Source organism: Salvelinus namaycush, chromosome 7 (assembly GCF_016432855.1).
Source record: "Salvelinus namaycush isolate Seneca chromosome 7, SaNama_1.0, whole genome shotgun sequence".
In the NCBI taxonomy this organism is placed as follows: domain Eukaryota; kingdom Metazoa; phylum Chordata; class Actinopteri; order Salmoniformes; family Salmonidae; genus Salvelinus; species Salvelinus namaycush.
The window spans coordinates 45,904,385-45,915,495 of NC_052313.1; the positions used below are offsets into that span (position 1 = coordinate 45,904,385).

The 11,111-nt window shown below is 41.6% G+C and overlaps 1 protein-coding gene across 1 annotated transcript; it reads right to left on the bottom strand.

The window, feature by feature from the left end:
- Positions 1–506: 506 nt before the first annotated feature.
- On the bottom strand, positions 507–2,606 carry LOC120050746 (SLIT and NTRK-like protein 1). The gene has a single exon (XM_038997308.1). It carries the CDS (start codon positions 2,604–2,606, stop codon positions 507–509), a length of 2,100 nt encoding a protein of 699 aa, XP_038853236.1.
- Positions 2,607–11,111: the final 8,505 nt, after the last annotated feature.

The window sequence follows — 11,111 nt, forward strand, 5'->3', positions numbered from 1 at the left end:
TTCACCAAAAAATAGAGAAATGGCACTTTGTATATATTCATATATGGTTTTATATGTATATATATACTGTATATATTCATATTGATAACATGAAAGAAGGGTCGGGTTGGCTTCTTCGTTAATTATGGTATGGTTCCCCAGTGTGTGTTGAAACCATGCGAAATCATGCAGATATGATACAGTCAGTTATTTACATTACATTCATGCGCTCGTGCACCATTTCCCGAATCTTCTCTCTCAGATAGTCAGTCTGATTGCGGCAAATAGCTGTACTGGGATGGGGCCGGGAGGGGGTCTATACATATATTACAGTTGGTTCAGTAGCAGACTCATTGGCACCACAGTCAACTGGAGCAAACAAAAAATGGTCTATCTCCGACAAAAAGCGAGTGAAGAAACTTAGTAACATAGCATTTGTTAATTTTTCTTCAATTGCCACTGTGTCAACAGAACGCAGTATATTTCTCTGTCTGTTTGTATTCCAGGTTTTATTGTCAGTAGTCGTTTTACGCATCATTTGTTGAGGAGAAATGGGCGCTACAGTCAAGCCCTCTTTGCGCGCCCCCGTCCGCATGGTAAGGCCCGCTATGCCAATAAGACGAGTCACACACTGTCTGCAAGGAATTGATCTCTGACGCAGAGGAATTACCATCCCTCCGCTTTGATCTCTTGCGATTCCGCAAGATGAAGACAAGCATCCCTACAACAGTGAACGCAGACGTGACAAATACCAGTAGTAGCCCAGGGACTAGTACAGAGATGGATACCCTATTCGGCTCCACATAGGAGTTCGAGCGCGTACCCGTGTCTGCGGTGAAAGTGCTGTTTTTGGAGAGAGAGGTGGGGTAGATTTTGTCATACAGCTTGGGACACATCAGATCATTTCGGACGTGACGGAAATCCCTTTTCCAGAACTCTTCTGGGGACTCACACTTGAGATCACTAACGATCACATCTGCCCCCAGTTTCTCCGTCCACTGTTTGAAAGGGACAATATTACACGAGCAATCCCAAGGGTTCCCATGCAAATCAATTTGTATGATCGAATTGAGTTGATCTAAGACCCCTGCGACAGGGAGATACGTGAAGTAATTATTATGCAAGCTAATCTTTGATAAAGACACTCCAAGGAAAGCATCCACAGGTAGCGCTTTCAGTAAGTTATTGTTGAGGAAAAGCACTCGCAGATTAGGCAGAGGGCTGAATGTGCCTGCCAGTATCAGCTGTATGTCATTATATTCCAAACTGAGATATTCCAGATTTTGAAGTCCAATGAACATTTCCGCAATGAGCGTATCCAGGTAATTCTTATCCATGTACAACCATCTTAACTCGGTGAGGTTTTGAAAAGTGCTGTTGTCTATCAATTTGATGTTGTTTCCACCCAAATCAAGGAGATTCAGACTTGAATAGCCATTGAGATGGTTCTTTTTTATAGCATGGATGTTGTTATCTCTCATGTTTAATTCGTGCGCCGTGAGGGGTTTGGGTTTTAGGTTAGCCAAGCTCTCTATCTTCTTGCCCTCGCAGTTAACCCCTAACCCCTGCCTGGATCCAATGAGCTTGCAGCTGCATGGCACAGGGCACGATGCGTTCTGCACAATTTGCAGCTGCTCTCTCTCCCCATTCACACCTGTCATAGATGTGGGCTTCGTTTTCAACTGCCAGTGCGATTTAGAGCGCCCCTTTTGCCCATTCCCTGGGGTAGGGGACCCAGGATCACCACTAGCTTTATAAGGCGTTGGAACGGGCTCAGGTACAGAGGTCTCCTCTTGGGTAGGAGGTGCAACTAAACTCTCGTCAGCACCACTTTTTATTGAAGGACACAGAACCATCTCCGATGTCTCGTTCAAGTCGTTCCCTTGCAGTGGCGTTGGAGCCTCGCAGATCACCCTACCGATAAGCGCGTTCTGCGGTATATTCTCCAGCCATTCCTTCAGGGAAACCAGGTCACAGTTGCAGTCCCAGGGGTTATCCTCCAATAAAACCTCCGCAATGCCCGGTATTTGTTCGAGAACTCCCTCATAAGGCACCGTTTTGATTCGGTTCCCTCGCAGGTCGAGATGGGTGATGGGAACGTGTTGAAACACATTTATAGGTAGTGCACTGATGAGGTTATCATTTAGAATTAACACTTCAAGTTTATTTAAGTCCCTGAACACGGCCGGGTCAATGTCCCTCAATAGATTAAAATCAGCCTGAAGATATTCCAAGTCATCTAAACCAAGAAAGGTGCTCTTCCTAAATGACCGTATCTTGTTATTATTTATGTGTAGCCTTTTCACGAGCTGCAGTCCCAGAAAAGCACCAGGGACAATGTCATGCAAACCGTTGTTTTCCAAATGCAAGCTCACGGCATTGTAAAAGTTAGCAAACTCATTGGGAAAAAGCCTGGATAAAGAATTTCCATGCAATAGCAAGTGATAAAACTGGGAACTGGGACCAGTCAAATGGTGCAAATTAGTAAAGCTCCTTTTTTCGCAGTCAATGTGCAAATCGCCTTCAATCTCATTGCAGGAGCAGATCTGCTCCTTACAAATGTCCCTTGTAACATTTCCAATAGCAACACAAAGAGCCGCCTTCAGCAAGACAATCCAAAGCAGCATTTTCAATACAAACAATTCATCCCCGATTTCAAGACATGAAAACGAGCTGTTGAATCAATGTTTTTAGTCCAGTTTATCCTCAAAAAGATAGACCGACGGGTCTAAAAGAAAAGACGACAGTCCTTTATAAGATCCATGCTCATCTAGCCCGTTATGTCCAGGCGTCCAGCTTTAAAATGACCATATAGAATGCCTCAGATCGAATGGATCCTTTTGCTCGTATGAAAATAATTGAAAACAACAAACCGCAATAGCAGCCGACACATTTTTGGGCTTTTGATCGGTATTGACTGACCTTGCAAATTTTATAAATCCGTGATTTTCTCGTCGTGCTGCGGTAGCAGTGGGTGCTGTTCTTTTCCCCTCCGTGCTGAATTCACACCCGACGCTGGAGATGTAGTGCTGATCACACCGCCACTGCAAAAAAAACGCATTCCTCACACCTTTCGGTGTCTTCCTTGCGTTTGTTTCCAGTGCTTTCCTTTGGTGATTTTGAATCACAAAGAGGTTACACAGAGACTGTGCTCGTTCTAGCCCGGTGCTCTTGGAAAGATCTCACACCCTCTACTGAGCTGCAATGGAAAAAAATCCATCGTCTGAGGGAATGCTGAAAAAAATCTATCCACATAGAGGACTAGCAAGCGTTAAAATGTTCACACTAAAAGCTGTTGATCTGTTCAGTCTTTTTTGACCAATAATATTCCCATTCTAAAGCCAACAAGGTTATGGATTCCAAACGACGTTCCTTATTTCATGTTACTAATTAGGCTGAATCCTTGCTTTAGGTCCGCTTCTGTTGTTTAAAAAAAATAAGTAGACCAGACGACATAACGCATTGCCAAGGTATTGGAGACAACTCGTTTCCAAATCGGGGGTTGGTTATAACCTCATCTAATGATTAATTTGCGCATTTTATGAAGAATAATTATCGCTGGTGTGTGTATTGCACCAAGCCCAGCCAGCGAGTGCCCTCCAGGGTGTATGTTACTATCTCTCTGCTAGGAACCGCTGTTGAATGCGGTAAAATAATTAACTACATCTAATCAAATCACATTTTATTTGTCACATGCGCCGAATAAAACAGGTGTAGACCTTAGAGTGAAAAGATAACTTAAAAGTCATTAACCAACAATGCAGTTTTGAGAAAATACCTTAAAAAAGCAAGAGATAAGAAAAACAAATAATTAAAGAGCAGCAGTAAATAACAATAAATAGAGGGGGTACAGGTACAGAGTCAATGTGTCAATGTCCGGTACCGCTTGCTGTGTGGTAGCAGAGAGAACAGTCTATGACTAGGGTGGCTGGAGTCTTTGACTATTTTTAGGGCCTCCCTCTGACACCGCATGGTATAGAGGGCCTGGATGGCAGGAAGCTTGACCCCGGTGATGTACTGGGCCGTATGCACTACCCTCTGCAGTGCCTTGCGGTCGGAGGCCGAGCAGTTGTCATACCAGGCGGTGATGCAACCCGTCTGGATGCTCTCGATGGTGCAGCTGTAAAACTTTTTGAGGATCTGACGACGATGCCAAATCTTTTCAGTATCCTGAGGGGGAATAGGTTTTGTCGTGCCCTCTTCACGACTGTCTTTGTGTGCTTGGACCATGTTAGTTTGTTGGTGATGCAAAGGAACGAAGCACTCAATTTGCTCCACTACAGGACCGTCGATGAGAGTGGGGACATGCTCAGGTACTCCTTAACTCCAAACCTTAACCCTAACCCCTAGCCTAGCTTACATAGACTATAACGTACAGTTGAAGTCGGAAGTTTACATACACCTTAGACAAATACATTTAAACTCAGTTTTTCACAATTCCCAACATTTAATCCAAGTAAAAATTCCCTGTGTTAGGTCAGTTAGGATCACCACTTTATTTTAAGAATGTGAAATGTCAGAATAATAGTAGAGAGAATGATTTATTTCAGCTTTTATTTCTTTCATCACATTCCCAGTGGGTCAGAAGTTTACATACACTCAATTAGTATTTGGTAGCATTGCCTTTAAATTGTTTAACTTGGGTCAAACGTTTCGGGTAGCCTTCCACAGGCTTCCTACAATAAGATGGGTGAATTTTGGCCCATTCCTCCTGACAGAGCTGGTGTAACTGAGTCAGGTTTGTAGGCCTCCTTGCTCGCACACGCTTTTTCAGTTCTGCCCATACATTTTCTATAAGATTGAGGTCAGGGCTTTGTGATGGCCACTCCAATACCTCGACTTTGTTGTCCTTAATCCATTTTGCCACAACTTTGGAAGTATGCTTGGGGTCATTGTCCATTGGAAGACCCAGCGACCAAGTTTTAACTTCCTGACTGATGTCTTGAGATGTTGCTTCAATATATCCATATAATTTTCCTGCCTCATGATGCCATCTATTTTGTGAAGTGCACCAGTCCCTCCTGCAGCAAAGCACCCCCACATCATGATGCTGCCACCCCGTGCTTCACGGTTGGGATGGTGTTCTTTGGCTTGCAAGCCTCCCCCTTTTTCCTCCAAACATAACGATGGTCATTATGGCCAAACAGTTCTGTTTCATCAGACCAGAGGACATTTCTCAAAAAAGTACGATCTTTGATCCCATGTGCAGTTGAAAACAGTAGTCTGGCTTTTTTTATGGCGGTTTTGTAGCAGTTTAAAAAGGCACAGAGACATTTGTGGAGTGGTTGAAAAACGAGTTTTAATGACTCCAACCTAAGTGTATGTAAACTTCCGACTTCAACTGTACATGCAACAACCCAGCCAAATGATACGGCTCTCATTTGACTACAACAAACAATGTGTATATATAAACTATTCGCATGTAGGCTACTGTACGTCACGATTTCAAAGAGGATTGCAAAATATGTTACAAATTCCTATTTGTTGTGGTTAACGTTAGCTATGTGGCTAATGTTAGCTAGGCTAGGGGTTAGGGTTAAGGTTAGGAGTTAGTGGTTAAGTGTAAGGGATTAAGGTTAGTGTTAGGGGAAGGGTTAGCTAACATGCTAAGTAGTCCCAAAGTAGGTAAAATGCTAAAGTTGTTTGTGATGAGATTCAAACACTCAACCTTTGGGTTGCTAGATATTCGCGTTATACGCCTACCCATCCAGCCTGACCAACCATCCTACTTTAATTTTTGCCTTAACCTTCTGTCTTATGTAACCATACCAAGTGTAACATACCATACTAATTTGAGGGCCGGATTTACATTTACTACGTTACGTCTCGTCTATGAGACCAGGCTGTAAGGATAGAAGCAACCAGCACTCTTATAAACCAGGGTCAAATGCCACATTCTCATGTAGGGTATTCTAATGAGGCTCTCTCACAAATGATCATCTTCTGTTTACAAATATGGAGAAGTACAGTAGAGATTGCCCAGTTTTGCTTAAAGTAGCTCTGTAATGGGCAGTGCTATTGTAGTCCATACAAAAACTGTATGGTTTCACAGTAACACATTACATATAAAAAATCCAATCAAATTAAATTGTATTTGTCACATGCGCGGAATACAGTAGGTCTAGACCTTACAGTGAATGCCCTTAACCAACAATGCAGTTAATAAAATTTAAAAAAGAATACCTAAAAAAAAATACGAATAAGAAATAAAAGTAACAAATACTTACAGAGCAGCAGTAAAATAACAGTAGCGAGGCTATATACAGGGGTTACCAGAACAGAGTCAATGTGCGGGGGCACCGGTTTGTCGAGGTAATTGAAGTAATATGTACATGTAGGTAGAGTTATTAAAGTGACTATGCATAGATAATAACAGAGAGTAGCAGCAGCGTAGAACTTAATTAACTTCTTCAGAATCGGTGAGTCCCCTGCAGGACGGTTGAGCTAACGTAGGCTAATGCAATTAGCATGAGGTTGTAAGTAACAAAAACATTTCCCAGGACATAGACACATCTGATATTGGCAGAACGCTTAAATTCTTGTTAATCTAACTGCGCTGTCCAAAGCTATTACAGTGAAAGAATACCATGCTATTGTTTGAGGAGAGTGCACAGTTTTGAACATGAAAAGTAATTAATAAACAAACTAGGCACATTTGGGCAGTCTGGATACAACATTTAAAACATAAATGCAATGGTTCATTAGATCAGTCTAAAACTTTAGGCATTCACTGCTGCCATCTAGTGACCAAAATCTAAATTGCAACTGGGCTGGAATAATACATTGTGGCCTTTCTCTTGCATTTCAATGATGATGGTACAAAAAAATACAAAAAAACTGTTGTTTTGTTCCTTTGTATTATCTTTTACCAGATCTAATGTGTTATATTCTCCTACATTCCTTTCACATTTCCACAAACTTCAAAGTGTTTCCTTTCAAATGGTACCAAGAAAATGCATTTCCTTGCTTCAGGGCCTGAGCTACAGGCAGTTAGATTTGTGTATGTCATTTTAGGTGAAAATTTAAAAAAAGGGTCCGATCCTTAAGAGGTTTTAACTTGACCAGCAAACACACACAGTTCAGTTTCCATTATACCTTTAAAAAGTCAGAGAAACAATCTCTGAAAGCATCAGGAAATTGACAAAATGTTTTTAATTATCTTGTTCTTTGGCCTTTTGGAAGCATTCTGTAAACATTCAGTGACCTTAGTATTTTTAGTTGTTAATCAGGTCTTTTTGTGTTGGTCCTTCAACCCAGCATGTGTTCAGATATCATCCTTTTGGAGTCAATCATAAAAACAACAAAAACAACTCCCACAGACAGAAGAAGGAGAACAAGGAGGAGGGCAAAATGCCACGAGTCAAATGTTGAAATATTTCAATCACACACAGACTTCTCAGAAGTGTAGTTAAACGCGTCTACACACTCACACACACACACGCACGCACAGACACACGCACACACACACACATACGCACAAGCACACAGACTTCTGGTTCCCAGAAGTGTAGTTAAACACGTCTACACACACACACACACACACACACACACACACACACACACACACACACACACACACACACACACACACACACACACACACACACACACACACACACACACACACTTGGTATCTTATCCCTATTGATACCTATAGTTTTCTGGACAATAACCTTCATTAGGACACAGGGTCCAGCGAGCCCAGGTTGTGATGTGTTAATGGATGTTTGCCTGCAGACTTTCCAATCAGCTGGGGTCCCGCTGTGGGCCAGATCAAAACATGCAAGGATGTGTTCAAGCTAAACTAAGCAACCAATAGTCAATTTGGCCAGCCAAACAAACACCACACAGAGGAGGAACAGGCATCCAAGGGCACATCAATCATGCACAGTCATCAATGGGTGTGTGTGTGTGTGTGTGAGAGAGAGAGAGAGAGAGAGAGAGAGAGAGAGAGAGAGAGAGAGAGAGAGAGACTGCAATAAAAGGGAGACTAAACCATTGATGGTTGATCAATATTCACAGCAAAACACAGTTATTCATGCTTCCTAGAGTTTATTTAGTCCACATATTTAATATTTTCAACATGCAGTTGTTAACAGATAGTGTCAGATTGACGTGTAACTATACACCATTATATAGCTTGCTGTTACAGCATTCTATGTACAGTCACTTTAATATAAATTGGACATAAATAGGCATACTTGAGTTACACCAGCGTATTAAATGCGTCTTAATCTGGAAACTCACATTGTGGAGCAGCAGATATGGTGTCGTCTAGCATTATGTCGATTCAATATTTAATATGTTAAAAAACACCTCTAAACATATGGTTTGAAGTCAATGGAACATCTGCCTTTTGAAAACTACACCATGAAGGAAGGATAGTAACTCACAGAAACACCAAACGATGGGGCTGTCCATGGTGGTAAATTGTTTCATGAGTGATTTTATTTGTAGATTATTTTAGCAGATCCTTTGGTGTGTGTGTGTGTGTGTGTGTGTGTGTGTGTGTGTGTGTGTGTGTGTGTGTGTGTGTGTGTGTGTGTGTGTGCGTGTGTGTAACACATCTGAATTATTTTTCCTCATGATAATACATACACATCATCTTGTTCCTACAATGAACATCTGTGTAAGAGACCCATATTGCTAGAATCAGTTAGTGTTAGTGTTGTTAGTGTTGTTTTTTTATCCACTGTAATCTGACAGAGAGGTACTGTCCATGGTGCTGAATTTGATTGCTTTGTGATTTCAGCATCAGAACAACGCTCTGTGTGTGTGTGTGCGTGTGCGTGTAAACCTTAGCCTCACCTCTAACCACAAGTTGAACCCATCTATTTTCATGCAGAAATCTCTACGAATTATGCTAAAATGTTCATGAACCTAAATGCCAATGTAAAGTTAATACCAACAACATCCGCAACACCAGTTTTAGCAACTATTTTCATCTTTGAATTTGTTTGGTTATTCAATGACGAAACGCACTTAGTACATCAATAAACTTTTCAAAAGTGTCCAATGCGTCACACGGTTTTATTGACCAATCTGAGTACTGTGTCATTACAGTAAATACACAGTTTTACCAAATCTGTCTTGTTTTGATCAATAACTCCTTTTGAATGTCTTTAGCAACGGGTGATACACACTGGGCCTTTTGTAGTAATGGCTGATCAATAAGTTCCAACTAAGTGGTTTGATAATGACCAAATATTCACATCCCAGATTGCCCTTTTCTCAACACTCATATTGAGCAAGCATCAGCAACATGGTTAGGGTCAATTCCATTTCAATTCCAGTTAATTCAGAAAGTAATCCAAATTCCAATTCCAATTAAAAATGCTCCTCATTGGAAAGTGTTGAAGATAAATGGATTGAAATTTCAGTGTGCTTCAGAAATGGACTAGAATTTAAATGGAATTGACCCCAGCCCTGATCAGGGCCCATATCCACAAAGTGTCTCAGAGTAGGAATGTTGGGTTAAATTAATTTGTGCAAAAAGTAAAAAATACAGAGAAAAAAAGAAAACAGAGTTTATTTTTGGACAAATGAATGAATGTCCCTCACTATTTAGGCCTGTTTGGCTCTGTTTGGTTCCTAGTGAATACACCCCTTATCTAGGATCAGTTTAACCTTTCAGATAATCATGAATAAGACAGGGGGACCTGATCCTAGATCAGCATCCTACTCTGAGATACTTTGCGAATACAGGCCTGATTTCAAAGCCATGCTTCGCACAAACCATATGCTATGCACCCGTGAATTAAATGATTGTAATGTTTCAAATCAGTGACTCCCTTTACCCTTAAAACAATGCAAGGGAGAGAAAACCTTGCTAATCCTTTAGTCTACAGTGAGAGCTAAACATTCCCACTTAGTCTTTTCAGAGTCCTGCCGAGCAGCTAATAACATCTTGGCCCTTGGCACTCCAATCCTCTGGTGTGATTTCGAAGGGAAAACACATGCCACTTCAGAGTCTTCCAGATGTGATCATCTTAGCTGGGTCGGTAAACAGACGAGAAATTTAAGAAAGATGAATCTAACAAATGAATATCTAGCTACCTCCGAACAGAGGTGTGAGGGAGGTCAGGCGTGAGGTGGTTTGATCAATCACATGGGTTTCTGTGTATTATGCAGAGGAGTCAAGCCAAGCCAAGGCTGAGCTTTACCTGGCGGTGAGTTCATCCGTTCTATGGTCTGTGAAGATGTTTGGCACTGATGAATAGAAAGCATACAAACCGTCAAAATTGAAGATTGACTCACATGGCAACGACGGGGAAATCCTTGGGAGATCAGACAGAGAAACAATCCACAATCTGAGTGTTTCTCCCAGGGTTTCGTCACATGGTCTACCAGAAACAAGCACTGTCAACGGTTTGTGGTGTTCTTAGCAGAACATGGATCGTGTGTGTGCATGCATGTGTGTTTAAACCATAACTTGCCATAAGACAGTCCACCTTTGAATCATAATCAAGTTCTCATGAATAGCAATGCCAATAAAGCCAATATCATTATCAGCACAATTCCATCCATGTTTGTCCTTGATGAGAAAGTATACATGCTGTGAACATTGACTCATATAGCAACTGCTTTGGCATCCTTGGAGCATTAGAATATGAATTTGCCTTGTTCTGCTTTGCAGAGACTTTTCAAATATTGTCTCCCTCTTGTCGCCATGCCCATTCTTTTCTTGCCACACTTTTCAAATGCAGGAAAGCATTGCAGGTGTATCATGTACAGAAATAGATAGATCAAGTGGCGACTTTAAATCAATAGGCCGATTGGCAGGGCGGTAGCACCCCTTGATATACCGACCTGCGATTTTTCATGGGGAATCAGCTAAGTGTCCTTGATTAACTGTCAAGCTGTGTGCAGCCGTTGGCATAGTGCACCTTTACGCTAACGTGCCCCTTCCTCAGACTCATCTTCATCGCTTGTGAGGTTTTTGAGAAGAACACAAATCATTGTTTGGATATACACTAACAACCCTGTCAGGCCATAGAGTGACATTTCCCCTTCTGACAGTGTCTTCCGTGTAATTACGGCTAGTGTGTTGTTCAATGCCGCAGCTGCATCGCTCATGATGCCAATACTAATGCACATGATATGAGTGACGGAGGAGGCTAAGCCTAGCTAAT